This window comes from Salvelinus alpinus, chromosome 11 (genome assembly GCF_045679555.1).
Source record: "Salvelinus alpinus chromosome 11, SLU_Salpinus.1, whole genome shotgun sequence".
Taxonomy (NCBI): domain Eukaryota; kingdom Metazoa; phylum Chordata; class Actinopteri; order Salmoniformes; family Salmonidae; genus Salvelinus; species Salvelinus alpinus.
In genome coordinates this window covers 54,767,591-54,793,889 of record NC_092096.1, presented here as the reverse complement: position 1 = coordinate 54,793,889, position 26,299 = coordinate 54,767,591, and the positions used below count along the sequence as shown (strand labels likewise).

The 26,299-nt window shown below is 45.3% G+C and overlaps 1 protein-coding gene across 1 annotated transcript in view; it reads left to right on the top strand.

The window, feature by feature from the left end:
* Window positions 1–26,299, top strand: part of dnah2 (dynein, axonemal, heavy chain 2) — a 234,077-nt gene that overhangs the window by 63,481 nt on the left and 144,297 nt on the right. The window contains exons 20-27 of the mRNA XM_071331387.1: window positions 5,146–5,346; window positions 5,625–5,781; window positions 5,867–6,041; window positions 10,171–10,334; window positions 10,794–10,955; window positions 11,657–11,760; window positions 13,595–13,751; window positions 14,964–15,046. Coding sequence (XP_071187488.1) covers window positions 5,146–5,346; window positions 5,625–5,781; window positions 5,867–6,041; window positions 10,171–10,334; window positions 10,794–10,955; window positions 11,657–11,760; window positions 13,595–13,751; window positions 14,964–15,046 — 1,203 coding nt within the window. The remainder of the gene's footprint in view (window positions 1–5,145; window positions 5,347–5,624; window positions 5,782–5,866; window positions 6,042–10,170; window positions 10,335–10,793; window positions 10,956–11,656; window positions 11,761–13,594; window positions 13,752–14,963; window positions 15,047–26,299) is intronic.

The following is a 26,299-nucleotide window of genomic DNA, read 5'->3' as shown; positions in this document are numbered from 1 at the left end:
AGGTTTGGGAACCACTGGTGTTGACGAAGGGGAGGAGACAGGTTAAAGAAGGATTTTTAAGCCTTGAGACAATTGAGACATTGATTGTGTGTGTGTGCCATTCAGAGAGTGAATGGGGAAGACAAAAGATGTAAGTGCCTTTGAAAGGGGTGTGGTAGTAGGTGCCAGGCGCACCGGTTTGTGTCAAGAATTGCTACGTTGCTGGGTTTTTCACACTCGACCGTTTCCTGTGTGTATCAAGGATGGTCCACCACCCAAAGGACATCCAGCCAGCTTGACACAGCTGTGGGAAGCATTAGAGTCAACATGGGCCAACATCCCTGTGGAACACTTTCGACACCTTGTAGAGTTCATATCTCAACGAATTGAAACCGTTCTGAGGGCAAAAAGGGGAGGTGCAACTCAATATTAGGAAGGTGTTCTTAATGTTTTGTACACTCAGTGTATGTCACCAGTAGTACATTTACTGTTAATCCTCATCATTTGGTTACATACATTTATGTTAATGCATGGATTAATTAGGCCTACGGTCACGTTGCTACACAAGTGAGAAACAAGTTTGGGTTTATTCCATACAATTAGTTTCCTCATTTTTTTCATTGTATTTTGTTTGGAGAGCTCCATGTGATCATGTGTCTGGTTTCTCTGTCCTCTAAATGTTGACGGAGCTGACGGCGCCCGGAGGATGCTTAGAAGTAGGCTAACTGGCCTGCTCCGTACAAATGTTACAAAGTGCCCGTTTGGGGATGTCTGATTTCTGATTGTCTGAACTCACCACCACTAAGCTGAGCTTCTCAGTCATTTCTTTTTCACCTCACACAGTAAGTCAATAAAGTCCGTTTTTTAAATTAAATCCATTGTGAATGATAATAGTTCCTCGCCGTATTTGAAAAATATTTTCTAACACTCTGCCCCTCGATAATCACCAGGCCTCGGTGTGAAAGAGCTAAATGTAATGCTCTGAGGATCCCATATAACCAGTGGAAACGTCATAAAATACCTGAACACATTTCCCATTGTGCACAAAAACAGCTGAGTCTGTCCCAGGCTCACTGGCCCGGGACACTCTGACCGCCTGGAATAGGCTAGTGGCCCTGAATAGGCTCGTTGATACAATGTTACACTTCACTAGCGATAGCTCAAGTCATGACAGATAGAAAGGGAGGCAGACAGGCGGAGTAGAGAGATGAATGTGATTGAAAGAACCTGCATTTTCAGTTTTTATTCGTCAGCTTTATGTATTTGTACTTAGTTGACAATGGAAGTAATAGGCCTACTGCTACATTGGCCCATAGGCTATCTCTTAGTTCCATGCGCTAATTTCTTTAACCACCAATGGATCATGGTGTATCAACATGTCCGTATGACAGAGGCTGGTGCTCTTGCGTTAGTTGAATTTGAACTTTTAGATTTTTATCATTTCGATTCCCATTTGTGTTATTAACGACGTGACAATGATTTTGAGAAACAAAAACGTTATTATTGAAATGAAACTATTCCACGAAACTGGCACGCAGAAACTGGCACGCAGAAACTGGCACGCAGCTCGGTAGAAATGGCAGGATCAATTGTAAGCTTCCCTCATCTTGACACTCACAAACGCACGCGCCGCCTAGGAATAGACCATTGTGAACAGAGCGCACATTTCTTTGTACTGCATAATTACAATGGGTGGGTGTGTGTGTGTGAGAGAGAGAGAAATAACGAGAGCGGTGTTGTAACTAAGATTGAGCCTATTAAAACTGAGCACAAATGAACAGCTATGAGCTCCATCGCGGAGAGAAGCCAACACCTCGATCCATTACCAGTTGGTGGAATGCGCCACTTGTTGGGCTGTACCCTACACTGTGTTGCTTGCCAGACTAGTGGGATGGCACACCGTGTTTGACATGGGCAGGAGCAGGCCTGCGAGGGCGAGAGAATGCCACGTTCCTAATTTCATATTGTTCCCATTCCCTTTTCGCCAAGTTTAGAATAGAAGTGGAAGACTATTGCGAGCGCTGCTCCAGATCACTTGATATCCACCACAAGAGGGAGAGAAGAGGGAGAGAAGAGGGGGAGAGAGAGAGACTAACTCAACTGTCTATCATACAACAGAGCGCGTGTGACTCCAACCCTCCGCAGCTGAATAGATCAGACCATATCACGAGAGCACTGCTTACAAAACAGAGCTGAGAGCTCACCGTGCAGAATGGGACCCGTGTTTTTCTCTCTCCCCTACTCCAATCGCATGATCATTTATATCAATAATGCAACGGATAAATAGTTTCATCGTTTTTTTATTGCAACAACACAAATGCAGCACACATTCTTGCAGTTTTACCATCTTAGGGGGGTAAGATGGTACCCCTGGTGGTAAGCACCCCTACTTCCCGCAGGTGTGTTTATATCAAACCAAATCAATTCAAATTGTATTTGTCACATGCGCCGAATACAACCTTACAGGGAAATGCTTACTTACAAGCCCTTAACAAACACTGCTTTAAGAAGTGTTAAATAAAAAATAGAAAATAAAAGTTACAAATAATTAAACAGCACCGGTAAAATAACAATATCGAGGCTATATACAGGGGATACCGGTACAGAATCCGGTGCCGCTTGTCGTGCGGTAGCAGAGAGAACAGTCTATGACTAGAGTGGCTGGAGTCTGACTATTTTTAGGGCCTTCCTCTGACACCGCCTGGTATAGAGGTCCTGGATGGCAGGAAGCTTGGCCCCAGTGATGTACTGGGTGATACGCACTACCCTCTGTAGTGCCTTGCGGTCAGAGGTTGCCATACCAGTCAGTGATGCAACCAGTCAGGATGCTCAGGTGCCAGCATCGGGGCGGCAGATGGCCTAGTGGTTAGAGCGTTGGGCCGGTAACCGAAAGGTTGCTAGATTGAATCCCCGAGCTGACAAGGTAAAAATCTGTCGTTCTGCCCCTGGACAAGGCAGTTAACCCACTGTACCTCGTCAGTCATTGTGAATAAGAATTTGTTCTTAGCTGACTTGCCTAATAAATAAAAAAAATCTAGGAGCAGATTAATTCTACTCCCATGGGAATGGGATTTATATATATATTTTGTTTGCCTTCACCTCCCTTATCTCACCTCACTTGCTCACATTGTATATAGACTTATTTTTCACTGTATTATTGACTGTATGTTTGTTTTACTCCATGTGTAACCATGTGTTGTTGTATGTGTCGAACTGCTTTGCTTTATCTTGGCCAGGTCGCAATTGTAAATGAGAACGTGTTCTCAATTTGCCTACCTGGTTAAATAAAGGTTAAATAAATAAATAAATAAAAAATGGATGAAGAAGAGAGAGGGTCTAAACCAGACCCAACTCTCCCTGTATCCTCTCTGTTAAACATATACAGTTGAAGTCGGAAGTTTACATACACCTTAGCCAAATACATTTAAACTCTGTTATTTAATTTTTTTTTACAATTACTGACGTTTAATACGAGTAAAAATCTGATTTGTAGGCCTCCTTGCTTGCACACGGTTTATCAGTTCTGCCCACAAATGTTCTATAGGATTGAGGTCAGGGTTTTGTGATGGCCACTCCAATACCTTGACTTTGTTGTCCTGAAGCCATTTTGCCACAACTTTGGAAGTATGCTTGGGGTCATTGTCCATTTGGAAGACCCATTTGTGACAAAGCTTTAACTTCCTGACTGATGTCTTGAGATGTTGCTTCAATATATCCACATAATTTTCCTACCTCATGATGCCATCTATTTTGTGAAGTGCACCAGTCCCTCCTGCAGCAAAGCACCACCACAACATGATGCTGCCACCCCCGTGCTTCACGGTTAGGATGGTGTTCTTCGGCTTGCAAGCATCCCCTTTTTTCCTCCAAACGGTTCTATTTTTGTTTCATCAGACCAGAGGACATTTCTCCAAAAAGTACAATCTTTGTCACCATGTGCAGTTGCAAACCGTAGTCTGGCTTTTTTATGGCGGTTTTGGAGCAGTGGCTTCTTCCTTGCTGAGCGGCCTTTCAGATTATGTCAATATAGGACTCGTTTTACTGTGGATATAGATACTTTTGTACCTGTTTCCTCCAGCATCTTCACAAGGTCCTTTGCGGTTGTTCTGGGATTGATTTGCACTTTTCGCACCAAAGTACGTTAATCTCTAGGAGACAGAACTCGTCTCCTTCCTGAGCGGTATGACGGCTGCGTGGTCCCATGGTGTTTATACTTGCATACTATTGTTTGTACAGATGAACATGGTACCTTCAGGCGTTTTGAAATTGCTCCCAAGGATGAACCAGACTTGTGGAGGTCAACAAATTCTTTTCTGAGGTCTTGGCTGATTTCTTCTGATTTTCCCATGATTTCAAGCAAAGAGGCACTGAGTTTGAAGGTAGGCCTTGAAATACATCCACAGGTACACCTCCAATTGACTCAAATGATGTCAATTAGCCTATCAGAAGCTTCGAAAGCCATGACATAATTTTCTGATTAAAGGCACAATCAACTTAGTGTATGTAAACTTCTGACCCACTGGAATTGTGATACAGTGAATTATAAGTGAAATAATCTGTCTGTAAACAATTGTTGGAAAAATGACTGTTATGCACAAAGTAGATGTCCTAACCGACTTGCCAAAACTACAGTTTGTTAACAAGAAATTTGTGGAGTGGTTGAAAATCGAGTTTTAATGACTCCAACCTTAGTGTATGTAAACTTCCGATTTCAACTCTGTAGCCTGTCATATGGATGTGCATGGTAAACATGTTGGAGACTAGCGAGAGACAGTGAGATATTGTCTTATGGATTTTGTCTGAGATAGTGCGATGTAAATCGTTGGAGAGTCAACACTCCATGTTTGAACATTACACGCTGGTCTGGCTCAGCAGGTTCCTATTGGCCCTTGTCAACAGAACAATCAAACCATGTCGCTTTAATCCTTTTGTGGTCTTGACTTTTGTTTGATGGTAATTCATTTAGCATTGTATTTTAGTGTTTACCGTATTATACAGATAATCATGTTAGTAAACAAAGTAGAATCTTTAGGCTACAGAGGAACAGTGTACCGGTTCCTACTGAAGTCAAAGTACGGTCTTTATCTTGTACATGTACTTACAAATATTTCTCTCTCGCTCCCCCCCCTCCTCTTTTCCTCTCCACTCACCCCTCTCCTCCCCCAGGTACACGGAGGTGGCCAACAACGTTCAGAAGGAGGAGACGGTGTTGAGTGTTCAGTTTGTGCTGCTGGACTGTGCTCCCCTGAAGTTCAGCTTGGTGCAGCACTGTAACGAGTGGCAGGGCAAGTTCACCCAGCTGCTCAGCCTCATGGCCAGCACCAGGCTCAAAGAGCTGCACGTCTTTCTGCAGGAGAACGCTCTCAGGTGGGTGGGGAGCGTGGGTGGTGGAGGGTGGGGCCGGGAGTGTGTGGGTTCCACTTTATAAAAGGTTAATGAAGAGTTTATGGGCCTTAAAGTTGAAAGTGGGACCAGTGTGTCTGGTGGAAAGGCATATGTGCGGCATGTAGCTATATTATAGGCCTTTTGACCTGTGACCTGTCATAAACGTTTTATCTGCAGACGTCTTCAGAGTCCAGAAGATGTGTACTGTATGTGCTGCTAGTGAATGAGAAGGGTCAATGAACTACTGTGTGTGTGTCCAGGCTGAGCCAGTCCCCTCAGTCGCTGGTGGAGCTGGGTGAGAGTCTGAAGCTACTGGAGACACTACAGGGAGACCTTCAGAAGATAGAGAGTCAGATCCCTCCCATCCATGAACAGTTTGCTATCCTGGAGAAGTACGAGGTCACCGTGGACCAGGCTGTGAGTAGCGCAACGGACGCACACACACCCAGCCCCCACCCCCTGTTTTAACACCCCCCCCTTCGCTCTGTCTCTCTCTCCCCAGGTCCATGAGATGTTGGAGGCTCTGAACGGGGAGTGGGTGTGGTTCCAACAGGTGGTGATAGACAGTGACATCATGCTGAAGAAAAACAAGGACAAGTTCAAGAGCAGCCTTATCTTCTCAGCAGAGGAGTTTAAGAAGAAAATGCAGACTACTGTCCAGACCTTCAGCAGCTCAGGTCATCTGCTAGCACAAACAGCCATACACAGATATCTCACAAACAGCCATACACAGATATCTCACAAACAGCCATACACAGATATCTCACAAACAGCCATACACAGATATTGCAATTGTGAGACATTCTGCACAAAGTCTGTGCAAGGGCGTCGGTCGCCAATGCAGTGACTTGATTAGCTGCTTAGCTACCTTTTGTAGCTACTAGTTTACTGACATAGCTAAACGTTAGTTAGTTAGCTAGCTAGCTCTTCCTTTAACAGTTACTGATATGAAAAGCTTGCTTAGCCTGTTTGAATTACCCTGAAGTTGTTGACATGCAGCACCAGAATTAGGAGGAACTGTTATCAGAAATCAGTCCATGAGTCAGCATGTTTCTCCACTATCGCTACCATGTAACTTTGTACCGTTGGGTCAGCTAGCACTACAGTAGCTTACTAGCTAGCTTTTGTTGGAAGCGTTCAACATTGTGTGTGCAGCACTTGCTAAGTAGGTAGCTGGTTGGTTAGCATCGTTTCAGTGCCTGGTTCAGCTAGCAAGCTAAATGCTGGACAAATTCATGCTAGCTTTCGTGCCCATTGTCAAACATGAAACACAAACGTTCTTAGCTGGATGTAAAATGGTGGGACTGAGACTTCCTCAACAGAAACATGTCCACGTTATTGACAGATGTATTGTTCTAGCTTAGATACATTTTGAGGCAGAAATGGGGTTCAGTAACAGACGATGTGGCCTAGGTAATATTTTTGAATGTTAGACAGCCCATTGTAGCCGGACTACTCTGCATCTATCCCACTGTCCGTTGCGAGAAACGAGACAGATCAGTGCAGGCGGAATCGACACGCTGTCTGATGTAAGACAATGGCTACATACTGTACAGTACAGTAGGCTACACACACACAGGTTTGCATGCCAGACTGTATAAGGACATGTCAGTAGCACCATAGGGGTAGTGTGTGTGTGTGTGTGTGTGTGCGCGCGTGTGTGTGTGTGTGTGTGGGGGGGGGGTCTCTTGTCTTGGTTGACAATGATCTTCCCAGCTGGTCCATGACATCTCCCCCCCAGAGGGCTGGTCGACATGTTCTCTGTCTCTCTCCACGTCTGACATCTCCCATTCTGGCTGTGCCATCCTTCGTTGTAGGGAGACTTTTTCCCTTACTTTTGTTTATTCTCTTATTTTCCGTTTCCATTAAAAATCTGATTGAACTCGCTGTTCCTCCTCCACAGGCAAACACACACACACACACAAACACACGCGCGCGCACACACTTCTATGACTCAAAACAAGACGCTGTGCCAAACCGTATCAAAGACGACAAACCTCCTGTCCTACTTTTCTTTTACCTCCCTCTCATCCCTTTACTCCACTCCCTCGCTCTCCTCTCCTCTCTCTCTCTCTGTCTCTCTCGTGTGATGTCTCATTGTTTTTGTCATGACAGAGTTACATATCCTTCCCATCTCTCCATCTCCGGGCTCTCTCTTACACACTTTGTCTCACCACATCTGAATCGAAAAGTTTTACACGTTCAACACGTCTCGGAATGTGAACCATTCCCCTCCTCACTGTGGGGAAAGTTGTGCACGTTACGTTGTGCACGTTAGAACAGTCAGATTTATCATATCAAGTTCCACAAAGTCACCTCACTTTGTGTGTTTTCCCAATTCTATTCCACTGTTCTACTCCAGAGCTCCTTGAAGGTTACTTCTCTCACCCCAGCCGTCCCTTCTGCTCAGAACCTGTTGAGAAGAGAATGGGGGGAATGTTTAGAAGGTGAAAACAATGGCTGTGACTGTAGCACTGGGAAGGTTAATGAGGCCAGCAGGCAGCTTTGTTCTCTGGGACATTAGTATTCAGGACCAGACCACCTCCCCCCACACACACACACACACACACACACACACACACACACACACACACACACACACACACACACACACACACACACACACACACACACACACACACACACACACTCTACAATAATTGCACAGTACACAGATGCGAGCACACACACACACACACACACCACATTCTACAATAATAGCACAGTACACACACACACGTACATACACACACAATAATATCCCAGTCAATTGGGTCAGCCACATCATATTCATTCTCTATGTGAAGGGCACATCACAGTCAAAGAGAAGAGAAAGAACTGGTCTGATGGTTTTATACAGAGACAACAGTCTGTGAATAGTCAATGAATAAAGACCATCAAATTCTCCCATAGCCATAGTACGTACCTCAACACTAGCCTGATCCCAGACCTGTTGAGTCGGCAAGACAGCACAAACAAATCTGAGACCAGCACCAGCCCAATGCAACACGTATAGTATAGAGAGCTCCACAGTCTTGTGAGGATTGTAGAATCAGTTATTCCCTCATTACAACTCCTGTTCTCTACTAGTACCATCATGGCTGTAACAGTAGCAGCAGGCAGTCATCCAGGCCTAATTGAAAAGGCCTAATTGAAAGCAGATAAGAGGCTGTGGTACATTGCTGGTGCTGGGTCTGTCTGTCTAAAGCTGAAACGTCCTGCCTGAGAGCCTGGGAGTTGGGGTGGGGGCTGGGCCTGGGAGTTGGGCTGGGCCTGGGTGTTGGGCCTGAGTTGGGCTGTGGATGGGGCTGGAGATGGGTCTGGGCCTGGGTGTTGGGCGTGAGTTGGGCTGGGGCCTGAGAGTTGGGCTGTGGATGGGGATGGGGCCTGAGAGTTGGGCTGGGGATGGGGCCTGAGAGTTGGATTGGGGCTGGGGATGGGGCCTGAGAGTTGGGCTGGGGGTGGGCCTGAGATTTGGGCTGGGGATGGGGCCTGAGAGTTGGGCTGTGGATGGGGATGGGGCCTGAGAGTTGGGCTGGGGATGGGGCTTGAGAGTTGGGCTGGGGCTGGGCCTGAGAGTTGGGCTGGGGATGGGGCTTGAGAGTTGGGCTGGGGCTGGGCCTGAGAGTTGGGCTGGGGATGGGCCTGAGAGTTGGGCTGGGGCTGGGGCCTGAGAGTTGGGCTGGGGATGGGCCTGAGTTGGGCTGGGGCCTGAGAGTTGGGCTGGGGGTGGGGCTGGGGATGGGCCTGAGAGTTGGGATGGGGATGGGGAAGGGCCTGAGAGTTGGACTGGGGATGGGGAAGGGCCTGAGAGTTGGCCTGGGGATGGGGATAGGGAAGGGCCTGAGTGTTGGGCTGGGGCCTGAGAGTTTGGATGGGGATGGGGAAGGGCCTGAGCATTGGGCTGGGGCCTGAGAGTTGGGCTGGGGAAGGGCCTGAGAGTTGGGATGGGGCTAGGGCCTGAGAGTTGGGCTGGGGATAGGCCTGAGAGTTGGGATGGGGCTGGGGAAGGGCCTGAGAGTTTGGATGGGGATGGGGCCTGGGAGTTGGGCTGGGGATGGGAGTTGGGCTGGGGATGGGAGTTGGGCTGGGGATGGGGCTGGGGCCTGAGAGTTGGGCTCTGGTTGGGGATGGGGCCCCGTCGGAGGGCAGTGTGTGTGGTGGTGATGAGCGACTAAGCGTGGGCGTAGTCTGGGAAGTGTAAGAGAGGGGGGCATGGGAGTTCGGGGGCTTTGTGGGGATCTGGCAGGGGCCGACTGGGGGACCTGGGACGCCAATCAACCCTCTTTCCTCTTTCTCATACTCTCACAGGGTACAAAAGGGGTTCACACCTCTTTCTTTTTCTCTCTCTCTCTCTCTCTCTCATCCCCCCCTGATGCTCTTTATTTTCCTCTTCTTATCTTACCTCTCCCTCTTCATCCATCCCTTCCTCAGGGGGGTAAGTCGTGACACACTGACCTCTGGGCTCAAGCTGTGAAACAACATGAATGACGCAGAGGGAGAAACACTTCTTCTCTACTTCCCCTACCACACGCTGTTGAGTTAAACAGAACAGATTACCATCGCTGATACAATCACACCGTTTCTCTACTGTGAAACCGGCTCAAGGTTACTACATACAGTATTATACATTGTCACGCTTACTGCTGTTGAATTAACAGCTCTGCTTACTGTTTGCATGTACCAGTATCTCTCGCGTGTGTGCAGTTGTGTGTGTGTACTGTGTTGTGTGTATATATATGCAAAGTATACACATGACAAGGTATCACGTATACATGTATGTACTGTGCGTGTACCGTACTGCAGGTCCGTTTGGTAGTGTGGTGACGTGCGAATTGGCTCTGGAGAAGGTAGCAGCGCTGAGAGGCCAGCTGGACACGCTGAAGGAGGAGGAGGGAACCATACGCCACGGCCTGGGCATCTTCAAGCTTGAACAGCCGTGCTCTAAAGACGTACAGACCCTGGAGAAGGTAGCCCACCTAACCATAGCCCCAACCATAACCCGCGGCCTGGGCATCTTCAATATAGAAGAGCCGTGCGACGAGCGGGGTCCCATGGTCGCGCATTTTGGGGCCGTCGGGTAGCCTAGAGGTTAGAGCGTTGGACTAGTAACCGAAAGGTTGCCAGATCAAATCCCCGAGCTGACAAGGTCAAAGAAATCTGTCGTTCTGCCCCCGAACAAGGCAGTTAACCCACTGTTCCTAGGCCGTCATTGAAAATAAGAATTTGTTCTTAACTGACTTGCCTAGTTAAATAAAATGACATAGATGAGGGGACAAGGGTTTTTTCCCGTTCACTCAATGTAGAGAGGAAGGGGGATGTTTTGGGGTTCATTTGTAAGCCCCTCCACCACGTGAAGTCATAACGTAGGATTGTGGTAGGATGCGCATCGCGCTGTAAAGGGGGTGTGTGTATGTGTTGTGTTGTAGGACCTAGACTACCTGCAGCAGGTGTGGGAGATCACCCAGCAGTGGGATGCCCACTGGGATGAGTGGAAGGAGGGTCAGTTTGTCACTCTGCAGACAGAGAGCATGGAGAACACCGCCCAGGCCATGTTCAAGAAACTACACAAACTCAGCAGGGAACTCAAGGTCAGTGTCTATCTACCACAGCTACAGAACACATTTGATTCTACTCTATGTTCTATCCAATGATTTGCTCTGGATTGCTGAAGCTATGTATTGCCCATTGAGAGGCTTTGAAGCAGCAGGTCGGCCATATTGGCATTCCCCAGTAAGAGCAATCCTCCGAATGATTTGAATTCTACAGTATTTCAATAGTCGGGACAGTAACATTAGTACTCTCTAAAAAATATATATACTTAAAGGACATTTTTTTCAAATTTATGTTGAGCTCACGTAATATCATTTAAAAGTAGGCATTATGTGTCTGCAATAGAACAAACGTGTCAAAAACGAATGCAGACGTTCATAAATTGGGTCAAATGTGGAAGACACATTTCAGTAGAATGCATTCAGTTGTACAACTGACTAGGTATCCCCCTTTCCCTTTCCTTAATTTCTATAGCTTCCCAAATCTTTATTTTATTTTATTTATTTTTTTACAATGGAGGAGCAGTACCAAGATGGCTGTTCATTGGGTGTTATTCATCCAGGGTTTATACACATCGTTGGTATCAAAGTACTCTGCATGGTACTGGGCACCTGTTCTTTTCCCTCGTGTGCTAAACAGGTCCCTTGCATTTGTTGTGCAATTTTGGTAATGAAGTGGACTTTTGTATTTTGTTATGTAGTAAACTTTTGCTGTTGTTGTTGTTGTTGTGTGCCTGCAGGATAAGCAGTGGGAGATAGTGGACTTCTCTAAGAACAGGATTGACCAGTTCAAGAGAACCATCCCTCTCATCTCTGACCTGAGGAACCCAGCCATGAGGGACAGGTCAGGCCAGGAGAGAGTAATATGTCCTGCTGACGGTCCTCACCTCTAAAGTACTGTGTACAAGTCCACTCACGTTTCTCATACACAAACAGTGCAGTCTGCTCCTCCCGTAGCACTCGTTCTCCTTCACTTTAGTACCTCAAATACACTACAGCAGTTAGGAGGAGATCACCTGTTAAATGACTCAAATGTAAATGTAGGTAAACACACCCGCCGTTGTTCTCCCCCCAAGGCTGTGCTTCTCTGTAGAATAATGTCGAAAACTCAGCAGGGTTTTCTACAATATGTCTATACGGTATGTCTTCACCTGCGGATTTCTAAGCCTTCGGCTCTTCCCCAATTCCCCAGTTCTTCCCCAGTCTTTTTTCTCCAGCCCTTCCTCAGTTCCTATCCCACACACCGAGCCAAGGGGTCTGGCGCCAGTCCCTGCCTGGACCATTGTAAACGCTCACTGGGCTCCCCCCAAGAAAATGTTTCACTCATTTTCCTGGAGGTTCTACAGGACATCAGTTCCTCCTAAAGCCTCCTGTCCTAGTCGCGACTTCACTTCCTCCCATCAGCCCCCCCCTCTGATTGGTTGTGGCGTTCCCAAAACAACGTTCCCCACTTCCCATCCATCCAGCTCGATCCGTAATGTTTTGACAAGGAACCTAATGACAGGGAGAAAAGGAGGGGGAGAGAGAGAGATTTCCGAGATAACGTTGTGGCCTATCGGCAGTGATGTAACCGTCTGAAAGATCGTTTGTGACTGGGGCCGCGCTCTGGGGAATAGAAGAAAATAAACAGAGGATTACGTCTGACGGAGAGAAAAGCTGAAAAAGAGAAAAGACAGAAAGAGAAAACACATTTTCCGTTGCACTCTACCAGGTCCCAGGGTGCACAGCGGCGCAGCGAGAGAGAGAGAGAGAGAGAGAGAGAGAGAGAGAGAGAGAGAGAGAGAGAGAGAGAGAGAGAGAGAGAGAGAGAGAGAGAGAGAGAGAGAGAGAGAGAGAGAGAGAGAGAGAGAGAGAGATCAGAGTGCAAGATGGTGGGGTTGGGTTGTGTGCCTGGTCTGTAGTTAAGGAAGGGTGGGTGTCTTGTGTTTAAAGTCAAGTGGGGCTAAGGTACCGTGGTGCTGTGGGTAACTAAGGGGTTTCCTAGTGAGAGGAATCCAAGCTGTGATTAAATGGCAGAACATAGCCAGAGGCTGACTTCTGGCACATATTCCTTATCTATCCTCTTCCTCCTTCTCCCTCCTCCTCTTCCATTAATACCACTCCTTCAATGTGTCAATATTGTCAATCATCATGACAGTCGGTGGTTTGACCCACTCAGGTTATGGGACTGCATCCATAATGTCCAGTTACATGATGGTACCAGAACCTCCATGTTTTTAAGTGTACGCCTCACTTCACACAGACAAGAGTGAATCCAACAGGTTGAGTACAACACTGTAGAAGTAGCCAACTTGATAGGAACATTGGACATTTGTCTGTGGTATGATCCCACAAGTAATCCAAGAAAATCACATCAAACATTGGTAAATCTGGTCAAGTATTTTGTTAATCTTTTTAAATCAGTATGATCTTACACTATTGCATAACGCTAATAACAACCAACAAGACAGCAAACGAGACAGCACCTTTCAACCTTATATCAGTGGTTGGAATATTAAACAGTAAATAAAAAGAAATCAATAATAAGTAATACAAAAAATGGAATAAAAACTCCCAATACACATACAGTTGTACATCCATCCCTTCAATAGCCTCTTTCCTCCCCACTCCTCTCCTCTTCATACTCTACAGTGTGTTTCCTGGCTGACCTGCTGACTGTCTGTGATTGTTGTTGCTAGGCACTGGAAGCAGATCTGCCACGAGGTTCAGCGGTCGTTTGACCACACCAGTCCAGAGTTCACGCTGGAGAGGATCGTGGCCCTGGGCCTCGAGCAGCACGCAGACAAGATCTCTGAGATATCCGGAGCCGCCAGCAAAGAGCTCTCCATAGAACAGGTCCGTTTCAGACCCTTCTCCTTTACACTCTCTCTCTCTCTCTCTCCCTTCTCTCACTCTCTCTCTCTCCTTTCCCTTCCTCTCTCTCTCCTCCTCTCTACCTATCGCCTCTCTCTCTCTCCCTTCTCTCACTTTCTCTCTCTCCTTTCCCTTCCTCTCTACCTACCTCCTCTCTCTCGCACCTACTGTACAGGGTTAACAGCAAAGTGTAGTCTTTTCAATAGCACGTTAATCATGGACTTCCAGTCCCTGCATCTCTCAGCACATGCCTCTAGGGGTCTGAGGGTTCAGTCATCGGAGCCTTTTGCTTTGGTTATAAGGGTCAGAGGTCGAAATGTAATTAGTCACTCCTGATCCTGGAAGTCTTTAGGGAGTGTAATGGCTCCTCATCTGTGCTCACAGCATATCCAAGCATTCAGTAAGGTCAGTGTAGAGTGTTAGAATGATGAATGGCCCACAGGTGCAGTGTACATCTGCTCTTGTAACCAGGGTTGTTGGGATCAATTCCATTTCTATTAAGTCAATTTGTGACTGAATTGAAATGGCATTGACCCCAAAACTGATTATAACCCCCCCAAGTACAGTCTTAACTAAGAACCATAAGGGTTTAGCCTGGTCCCAGATCTGTTTGTGCTGTGTAAGCATCTCTGCTGTCTCCCCCCCCTCTCTCTCTCTCCCCCCCTCTTTCTCTCTCTTTCCCTCCCCTCGCCTTAGCAGCCTTTAACCCTATAAATTCCCAGACACAGTGCTCCTCTGTCACAGAGGTTACATCAACACAGATATAGTGTGTGAATACCGTCGGCCGCCAGGGAACAGAGGCGTTTGAAATAGCCCCCTTGCCCTCCCTCGAAACCCCCCTAACCCCTCTAGCCCCTCAAACCCCTCTAGCCCCTCAAACCCCAACGCGGTTCATTGATAAGTCATAGAGGAGGATAGGAGGAGAGAAAAGAGAGAGCGCGCGCTTAAGAGAAAGAGGGTCCATGGTCATGTAAGGCCTCTCACTGTAGGTGCCTGCCAAGATCAACGGTTTCCTGTCTTAAGAGCTGCTTCAAGCTGCTGCTGATTCAGAAATCATCATATAAGAAGGGGTGCAGATCAGATCACCTGCAACACACACACACGCACACGCACACACACACACAAACACGCCCATCTCTGTTCCGTCTGTTAACATTAGCATTCAAACGTAGATTTTTTTTCTTCTCCTTCCAGTCGCTGGAGGGCATCGCCATGACATGGGAAGAGACGTCCCTGGACATCGCACCTTACAAAGACAAGGGCCACCACAGGCTGAGGTAAGTCAGTCTGCCCCCCACAGGGGAGGGAAAGAGGGGTCAAAGGTCACAGAGTTAAAGGTCAGGGGTCAGAGAGAGGCATGTCACCTCAGTAACAAGGCCTCAATGAAAAGGTGACTTGCCACTTGGCGTTTCGCCGAGCTGAACTGAAAATCTTCCCCTTTGTGAAATTCAGGGCTCGACATTCAGGGCTGCCCGCTGGCCTGGCAACATCTGCCGAGCTCACCGGGACAGTTAATCAAATTTTCATATTTGAGTCAGTACATTTTCAAACCCCAAAACAGAAAAAAAAAACAATTATATTTGTTCCTTCACATGTCGGATGCTTCACACTTGCATGGCTGAACCCTGTTCCTGGAGAGCTACCCTTGTTATCAACCAGCATTTGGTTTCCAAGGCTACATCCTGGATACTCGAGCCAGACCCGTCTCGGCGGAGGCGGGAAGCTCATCAGTTCAGAGTTGAACATCGGCATGTGCATTCAAAAGGACCTTCACCTGCTTTTCAGTCTTTTTTCATATCAGATGACAGAGGACATTCATTATTTCTTTATTTGACCCCCTTTTTTCTCCCCAATTTCATGGTATCCATTTGATAGTTACAGTCTTGTCTCATTGCTACAACTCCCGTACGGACTCGGGAGAGGCAGAGGTCGAGAGCCATGCGTCCTCCGAAACACAACACAACCAAGCCGCACTGCTTCTTGACACAATGCACATCCAACCCGGAAGCCAGCCGCACCAATGTGTCTGAGGAAACACCGTGCACAGCGTGCACAGCGCCCGGCCCGCCACAGGAGTCGCTAGTTCGCGATGAGACAAGGATATCCCTGCCGGCCAAACCCTCCCCTAACCCGGACGACGCTGGGCCAATTGTGCATCGCCCCGTGGGCCTCCCGGCGACAGAGCCTGGGCTCGAACCCAGAATCTCTGGTGGCACAGCTAGCACTGCGATGCAGTGCCTTAGACCACTGCACCACCCGGGAGGCACGATGACATTATTAAAAAAAAAACACATTTACTTAGGCCTACACTAAGAAGTTACTTGGTTGTCAAGACATGAACATTGTTTACACAAAAAGTTAAATACAGGAATACAAGACAACAGTTTTGATAACAGTTATTGAAAAGAGCAGGATCCCAGCTTTACAGTGGTATATGATTTATTAACTTTTTTCGCAATTGGCAGCGTTTTACAATCCCAGTGTCTGGCATGACAATGGGGGAAAAAGTCAGCAGGAAGCGCGTCGGCCATTCGAATGCATAAACGGTAGGCCTATATTCACTATAAAGTTCACGCAATTACACTCTATTTATAAACATTGTAGAAATCACATGATTCTATTGGTGCCACTGGGAGTTCTTTTTTTAGGACATTAAACAAGCAACAAGATCACATTTAGAGTCTGTGATCTAAGTAATGGTTAGCCCATTGTGGTAAACCAGGGCTCTCCAACGCTGTCCCTGGAGAGATATTGTCTTGTAGGTTTTCGCTCCAACCCTGATCCAGCGCCCCTGATTCTAATAATTAGCTGGTTGATACGCTGAATGAGGTTAGTTACAACTGGGGTTGGAGAGAGAACCTACAGGAGGGTAGCGCTCCAGGATCAGGGTTGGAGAGCCCTGTGGTAAACAATGCAGAGGAGCAACCCCATGCTTCAGCCATGTAGCCACCATGCTGCACCAGACAGGTGATCATGCTTCAGCCATGTAGCCACTATGCCGCACCAGACAGGTGATCATGCTTCAGCCATGTAGCCACCATGCTGCACCAGACAGGTGATCATGCTTCAGCTATGTAGCCACCATGCTGCACCAGACAGGTGATCATGCTTCAGCCATGTAGCCACTATGCTGCATCAGACAGGTGATCATGCTTCAGCCATGTAGCCACCATGCTGCACCAGACAGGTGATCATGCTTCAGCCATGTAGCCACTATGCCGCACCAGACAGGTGATCATGCTTCAGCCATGTAGCCACCATGCCGCATCAGACAGGTGATCATGCTTCAGCCATGTAGCCACCATGCTGCACCAGACAGGTGATCATGCTTCAGCCATGTAGCCACCATGCTGCACCAGACAGGTGATCATGCTTCAGCCATGTAGCCACTATGCTGCATCAGACAGGTGATCATGCTTCAGCCATGTAGCCACCATGCTGCACCAGACAGGTGATCATGCTTCAGCCATGTAGCCACCATGCTGCACCAGACAGGTGATCATTCTTATTGCTAAAATAGCACACCGGTCTGTTAATATGGACCATGTACAGGCCCTAAAGATATTGCGTTCCATCTTATTGTGCTCATTTCTGGAGAGGAATATGACATTTTAAACAGCTTAATATGTTAAGGCTATATGTCATCATTTTATTTTGGTTTTCCAAAAAATCTGTGTAAACATATGGTTGGCTATACGCTAGCCAACCTGCCCAGACTGCAAATTTAACATGACATCACCCACGATTGAAATTCTGCATGCCAAACTTGCTTTCCTGTGATCGTGGCCCTGGCCAGTCATTTTCTAATTCGGGCCAGTAGTTTTCACTTGGTACTGGTCCAGTGTGCCACTGGTAAATTGACCTGAACATCAAGCCCTAACATTGACCTGTAAAGACTTTCTTTTTGGGATGCGGTTACTGACAACAACCTTTGGATGCAGTTAGTTTGGCACAGGATAATGTAGCTAGTTGTGGCTTGTCTGAAACAAAAAGGAGAGATGCGTGCTCATTGGTCCACCAGCTGAACATCTCCCTCAACAAGCAGGCAGGGGCTTTGGTGAGCATTAGCCAGATCAAAATGACTCATTCCACACGCAGTATAAAACCCTTCAAACGCATGGCTTTTCCCAGAACAGACAGAGTACACACGCGCTGGGCCTCAAAGGATTAAATTAGTGGGTTCATTTCAGAATCAGAACCTACTCACAGCTCTGCATGTTCACAGAGCAGGACATTAAAACAGGCACAGACGGACACACGCTAGCAGGACATAAACGAGGACACAGTCTCAGTGTGGCTCTCCATCCACCCAGCAGCAGCTCGTTATATCCCTACCCCCAAGTCACAGATTTGTCCTTAATTGGAAAGTTGTCCTCGTTGACTTTACCTATTTTATGGATTAGAGGGTTTCGCCACCCAGCCTAATTGAACCATAGCTTCCACGTGTTCCCAGTCAGTGAGGATGGTAATTGGCTGATTGGGGATGAGTTGTGGAGTTGTTTTCCCCCCATCAGATGTAGTTATGAACAGCATGCATATTACACAGTAGCCTATTATTGAAATGAATCTAACTAGAACAATGCGAAAACAACCACCACAACAGAAATGAACAAGAGAATGTAATGTTTCAACGTGATAGGATGCAAGGCCTTAGGTCTGTTCTAGTGTGTCTGTGTGTGTAGACTTATTAATTATTCTAACATTGTTATTGTATTAGTCCGGTGTTGCAGTGTGGTATTAAGTCACATTTACTGGCCTCAAGGCAGAGACAGAGACAACAGAGCGAAAGAACGAGGCGAAAAGAGAGGCTAGCTAGCACAAAATGTGTTTCTTACAGCTTGGTGAGAGAGTGGTTGTCCTATGGTTATTTTACATACAACCTTCCACAACTTTCTGGGAATGGTGCAGGATAGTCGCTTGGTTTTAGAACATTCTCAGCACATTTAAGGAACTTGACAACAAAAAAATGTTTTCCTAAAGGTTCACACATGGTTACATTCAGGTCTGTTGGCCACGCCCACTAATTGGCCACACCTGATCTTAATGAGTGCTCATTTATTTTGAAATGGGGTCTGTTTGAGTAGACTAAAATGAGCAGCTTTGTATGCGTAGAAAAACATGTCATGCTAGTTTTGAATCTCACTGATGCCGTGTCACAATAAAAAAATGTGTTTGAATGAGTAATGCCTAAGCAAGTGAAATTCCTTGTGTCCTTTCTGCGCTTCGAGTTACAAAAAAGTTCACCTAAAATAGGCTAGCAGTGTTATTAAAAGTCTTATTGAATCATTCAGGGAAAGTTATTCAAAAACCCAGACATTTTGTTATTAGAGTGTTAAGAAAACGTACAATAATAACCATAAAACTTTCACAACATTTATAGTAAAACATCCCAGTAAAACTGTAAAGGAACCAAAGTAAAACGTTCTCAAAACCTCCCTGCAACCTAAAAACAAACATTCCCAGAACAGTCTGGAATATTCTGAAACCAGAAAAAAAACACGTTCTCACAACTTCCAAGAAACCAAATGTGCTAGCTGGGAGAATTATACCTAAGATGAGATACAGAGCTTTGAGGGTTATGATAAGCAAATACTTCAAGACTCATTTATAACCTGTGTATCTGTAATATAATGTCACTCTAAATGGCTTATCAATGACAGGTCAATCAGTGGCACATTACTGTAGCTTTACTGCCGACAGCTTTAACACAAACAGAGGTAGCTTGTGACATTTGTTGAAGAGCCAGTGCAATTGAAGCTGAAAACATCGTTGTGTAAGTAGTCGAGACGAGATACTCACAGTCACGAACAGTGTGCAGAAAAACGGGCCTAAAACACTGGGAAAGGAATGCTTTTTCCTTATTAGGGTTGAAATGTTTCTCTGGCACTATTCTCAGGGCTTTCCTTTCTCACCCTCCATTTGTTGTATGTGTGACCATGTTTGTAGGCCCTGATACTTTTGATTTCTTTGTTTGTGTGTTGTGTGAGAATGTTTGATGTGTAGGTCACACGTTGTATTCATTAGTGTAGCGTGTTTCTGTGTATGTGTGTATGTCTACCAGGGTTGTGTTCGTTAGTGTAGCGTGTTTCTGTGTATGTGTGTATGTCTACCAGGGTTGTATTCGTTAGTGTAGCGTGTTTCTGTGTATGTGTGTATGTCTACCAGGGTTGTATTCATTAGTGTAGAATGTTTCTGTGTATGTGTGTATGTCTACCAGGGTTGTATTCATTAGTGTAGAATGTTTCTGTGTATGTGTGTATGTCTACCAGGGTTGTGTTCGTTAGTGTAGCATGTTTCTGTGTATGTGTGTATGTCTACCAGGGTTGTATTCATTAGTGTAGAATGTTTCTGTGTATGTGTGTATGTCTACCAGGGTTGTGTTCGTTAGTGTAGAATGTTTCTGTGTATGTGTGTATGTCTACCAGGGTTGTATTCATTAGTGTAGAATGTTTCTGTGTATGTGTGTATGTCTACCAGGGTTGTGTTCGTTAGTGTAGAATGTTTCTGTGTATGTGTGTATGTCTACCAGGGTTGTATTCATTAGTGTAGAATGTTTCTGTGTATGTGTGTATGTCTACCAGGGTTGTATTCGTTAGTGTAGAATGTGTCTGTGTATGTGTGTATGTCTACCAGGGTTGTATTCATTAGTGTAGAATGTTTCTGTGTATGTGTGTATGTCTACCAGGGTTGTATTCATTAGTGTAGAATGTTTCTGTGTATGTGTGTATGTCTACCAGGGTTGTATTCATTAGTGTAGAATGTTTCTGTGTATGTGTGTATGTCTACCAGGGTTGTATTCATTAGTGTAGAATGTTTCTGTGTATGTGTGTATGTCTACCAGGGTTGTATTCATTAGTGTAGCATGTGTCTGTGTATGTGTGTATGTCTACCAGGGTTGTATTCATTAGTGTAGCGTGTTTCTGTGTATGTGTGTATGTCTACCAGGGTTGTATTCATTAGTGTAGCATGTGTCTGTGTATGTGTGTATGTCTACCAGGGTTGTATTCATTAGTGTAGAATGTTTCTGTGTATGTGTGTATGTCTACCAGGGTTGTATTCATTAGTGTAGCATGTTTCTGTGTATGTGTGTATGTCTACCAGGGTTGTATTCATTAGTGTAGAGTGTTTCTGTGTATGTGTGTATGTCTACCAGGGTTGTATTCATTAGTGTAGTGTGTTTCTGTGTATGTGTGTATGTCTACCAGGGTTGTATTCATTAGTGTAGAATGTTTCTGTGTATGTGTGTATGTCTACCAGGGTTGTGTTCGTTAGTGTAGCGTGTTTCTGTGTATGTGTGTATGTCTACCAGGGTTGTATTCATTAGTGTAGCATGTTTCTGTGTATGTGTGTATGTCTACCAGGGTTGTATTCATTAGTGTAGAATGTTTCTGTGTATGTGTGTATGTCTACCAGGGTTGTGTTCGTTAGTGTAGCGTGTTTCTGTGTATGTGTGTATGTCTACCAGGGTTGTGTTCGTTAGTGTAGCGTGTTTCTGTGTATGTGTGTATGTCTACCAGGGTTGTGTTCATTAGTGTAGCGTGTTTCTGTGTATGTGTGTATGTCTACCAGGGTTGTGTTCGTTAGTGTAGCGTGTTTCTGTGTATGTGTGTATGTCTACCAGGGTTGTGTTCGTTAGTGTAGCGTGTTTCTGTGTATGTGTGTATGTCTACCAGGGTTGTATTCGTTAGTGTAGCGTGTTTCTGTGTATGTGTGTATGTCTACCAGGGTTGTATTCGTTAGTGTAGCGTGTTTCTGTGTATGTGTGTATGTCTACCAGGGTTGTATTCGTTAGTGTAGCGTGTTTCTGTGTATGTGTGTATGTCTACCAGGGTTGTGTTCGTTAGTGTAGCGTGTTTCTGTGTATGTGTGTATGTCTACCAGGGTTGTATTCATTAGTGTAGCGTGTTTCTGTGTATGTGTGTATGTCTACCAGGGTTGTATTCATTAGTGTAGAATGTTTCTGTGTATGTGTGTATGTCTACCAGGGTTGAGGTCGCTTCCAAATTCAATTTGAAATTTCAATTTAATTTTTGAAATCACTCATGAAGTGGAGGATTTACATTGAATTCAATTTAAATGTTGTTATGGAATTGGAATTGAATTGGAACTAGACTAATTGTACTTTTTTATTTTTTGTACTTTTTACCCATTTTTCATGGTATCCAATTGGTATTTACAGTTTTGTCTCATCGCTGCAACTCCCGTACGGACTCGGGAGAGGCGAAGGTTGAGAGTCATGCATCCTCCTGACATCATCCTGACATGATCAGCCTGAAAGTCTGAGCGAAATGAATTTGAATTTGTGGAATTGTTGGGGATAATATGTAAATTGGAATTGAGAGAAATTTAATTATCTCTAAATTCAAAGACTGACTTGGAATTTGGATTGAATTCAATTAAATTCAAATGGAAAAATTATTGAATTAAAATTTAATTTCTGGAATTAACCCCAACCCTGATGTCATTGTCTACAGTATATTTGCATCTGTGTCTGTCTTTGTATGTGTGTGTGTCTACAGTATATTTGTGTCTGTGTCTGTCTTTGTATGTGTGTGTCTACAGTATATTTGTGTCTGTGTCTGTCTTTGTATCTGTGTGTCTACAGTATATTTGTGTCTGTGTCTGTCTTTGTATGTGTGTGTCTACAGTATATTTGTGTCTGTGTGTTTATCTGTGAATGTGTGTACACTGAGTGTACAAAACATTAGGAACACCATCCTAATATTGAGTTGCACCCCCTTTTGCCCTTACAACAGCTTTAATTCGTTGGGGCATGGCCTCTACAAGGTGTCGAAGCGTTCCGCAGGGATACTGGCCCATGTTGACTCCAATGCTTCCCACAGTTGTGTCAAGTTGGCTGGATGTCCTTTGGGTGGTGGACCATGGGAAAAGGTTGCAGTTCTTTTTTACCCCTTTTTTCATGGTATCCAATTGGTAGTTACAGTGTTGTCTCATCGCTGCAACTCCCGTATGGACTCGGGAGAGTCGAAGGTCGAGAGCCATGCGTCCTCCGAAACACAACCCAACCAAGCCGCACTGCTTCTTAACACAGCGCGCATCCAACCCAGAAGCCAGCCGCACCACTGTGTCGAGGAAACACCGTGCACCTAGCGACCGTGTCAGCGTGCACTGCACCCGGCCCGACACAGGAGTCGCTAGTGCACGATCAGACAAGGATATCCCTGCCGGCCAAACCCTCCCTAACCCGGACGACGCTGGGCCAATTGTGTGTCGCCCCGTGGGCCTCCCGGTCGCGGCCGGCTGCGACAGAGCCTGGGCTCGAACCCAGAATCTCTAGTGGCAAAGCTAGCACTACGATACAGCCTTAGACCACTGCGCCACCCGGGAGTCCACGTTGCAGTTCTTGACACAAACTAGTGTGCCTTGCACCTACTACCATACCCTTTTCAAAAGCACTTACATCTTTTGTCTTGCCTATTCACCTTCAGAATGGCACACATACACTATCCATGTCTCAATTCTCTCAAGGCTTAAACATTCTTCTTTAATCTGTCTCCTCCCCTTCATCAACACTCACCTACACCGATTGAAGTGGATTTAACAAGTGACATCAACAAGGGATCATAGCTTTCACCTGAATTCACCTTGCCAGTCTATGTCATGGAAAGAGCAGGTGTTCCTAATGTTTTGTACACGCAGTGTATGTCAACAGTATATTTGTCTCTGCGTGTGTCTGTGTATGTCAACAGTATATTTGTCTCTGCGTGTGTCTGTGTATGTCAACAGTATATTTGTCTCTGCGTGTGTCTGTGTATGTCAACAGTATATTTGTCTCTGCGTGTGTCTGTGTATGTCAACAGTATATTTGTCTGTGTGTGTGTCTGTGTATGTCAACAGTATATTTGTCTCTGCGTGTGTCTGTGTATGTCAACAGTATATTTGTCTCTGCGTGTGTCTGTGTATGTCAACAGTATATTTGTCTCTGCGTGTGTCTGTGTATATCAACAGTATATTTGTCTCTGCGTGTGTCTGTGTATGTCAACAGTATATTTGTCTCTGTGTGTGTCTGTGTATGTCAACAGTATATTTGTGTCTGTCAGTGTGTCTCTGTATGTCAACAGTATATTTGTCTCTGCGTGTGTCTGTGTATGTCAACAGTATATTTGTGTCTGTCAGTGTGTCTGTGTATGTCAACAGTATATTTGTCTCTGCGTGTGTCTGTGTATGTCAACGGTATATTTGTGTCTGTCAGTGTGTCTGTGTATGTCAACAGTATATTTGTGTCTGTCAGTGTGTCTGTGTATGTCAACAGTATTTATGTCTGTCAGTGTGTCTGTGTATGTCAACAGTATATTTGTCTCTGCGTGTGTCTGTGTATGTCTACAGTATATTTGTCTCTGCGTGTGTCTGTGTATGTCAACAGTATATTTGTCTCTGCGTGTGTCTGTGTATGTCAACAGTATATTTGTCTCTGCGTGTGTCTGTGTATGTCAACAGTATATTTGTCTCTGTGTGTCTCTGTGTATGTCAACAGTATATTTGTCTCTGCGTGTGTCTGTGTATGTCAACAGTATATTTGTGTCTGTCAGTGTGAGCGTGTCTGAAATTGGCTGATGGAAAGAAGCGGAGGTTGAGAGGTGTCAGGAATGAAAGCGGCAGCAGCGTCTCTCTCCCTCCCTTTTCCCTCTCTATCTCTCCCCTCCCCCATCTCTCTCCAGGTGTCACGTCAGCTTCTCTCGCCCACCAGTGAGCCACTGCCAGGTCACTGCTAACGGAGACACATGCAAGGCAGAGGGAGATGGGGGGGGGGGGGGGGTGGGAGAGAGAGAGAAAGAGGGAGGAATAACAGAGATAGATAGAGAGGAGTGAGAAATGTGCTCTTTCTGCGCATCTCCGTCAGTTTTTTAAAATGTAATTAAGTGTTGATGGCGAGCTGGGTTGTGTAGACACTGACGAGTCTTCTGTTGCTACGCTTGTTTCTACCGGCGGATTCGCGCGTGTGTTGTATCATTTCATGAACCATGTTTTGGGCCGTTTTAAACTAGTCGCGGGCCGCTCTTTTTTGGTTTGATAAGAAACAACCTTTTTCTGTCATGTTACCTAGCCAGCTAACAACCTGGTAACTTGACCAAAAGGCTATGCTCTAATTTGTATTGCACGGAAAGAGCCAAATTCCAAGCTATATCTTAATGAAAAACTACTTATTTTTCTGGTGTTTCATTTCTAAGTTGGGAGCAGTATTTAGTATTTATTAGGATCCCAGTTGGCTGCCGCAAGGCAACAGCTACTCTTCCTGGGGTCCAAATAGGACTAAAACAATTGCGTCGCAAGGAACGTTTGACATCTTCCTAAGTCACAGGGTGGTTTTAACTTTCTGGTCTTGGAATTGTATCAACTCGCTACCCAAGGCTTTTACTTGCGACATATAGTTCAGTGCACTAAAGAGGAACAATGGGCACATATTAAAGATGTGCATGCTCATCCCCAGAATCCTTTCACGTGTCTATTTTCAAAGGTCAAAGCTAAGAACAACTTCATAGTTAACACTATAACAATATGGCAGAAAATGAAGCGTATTCTACAAGAATCAATATCACTTCCTAAAAACACACCCTTATGGAACAATCCTTGGATAGCTTTTCACAATTCACCGGTAAATTGGTCCACATGGAAAACTAAAAGCATAGAAACCGTAAATGACTTGGTAACAGGAAATACATTTATTTCCATAACAGAATTCCGAAGTCATTTTGGACGGATCATTTCAAATACATGCAACTTAAAAGTTACGTCTCGTAACATTTTGATTTGCAATCTTTTGGACATCAGAGCAGCCTTGAGGAAATCTTACTTGAGTTAGAAAATGTTGTTCATATGATAGGGAAGATATATACAAAATCTTGCAGAGAGCATGTCCAACTAACAACCTCTTAACCCAGTATAAACTAATGTATGAAACGTATGATACAAGAGACAAAATTCACAAATTCTACAGCACAACGGCAGAGTCATGTCTTAAGTGTAAATGACTCAATAACCCATGCTTTCTGGGAACGCTATAAAGTCCGGAAGTTGTGGGCGGATCTAGAAAGTTGGCTATCAGAAGTATTTAATCCGTCTGCATATTTAATCTGCCTGCATATTTCAAGACACAGCATATGGGGGTGTAGTGAGATACCCGGTGGGTCGGACGATTCTCTTCTCATCACTCACCTTGAAAGAAACGTGGAAATCAATCAATCTGCCGTCATTAATACAATGGAAAAATTGAAATTGTGTGGGCTACGGAGAGAAAGAGACGGAGAGTGATGCGGGCGCTGGAGATGGGGGGGGGGGGGGGAGATGTAGTTGATGTTTGTATGTGTATGTTTATGTTTTGTATTGTTTATAAAATAAATAACAACTAAAGCAACATATCATATGATACATTATTACATCATTGCTCCATCATTATAGATAATAATACATGATTACAATGTATTATTATCTATAATGATGGAGTAATGATGGAGTAATGATGTAATGATGTTTTGTGTGGAGAGCGTGTGTTAGTGTTAGTGTGCAGAACT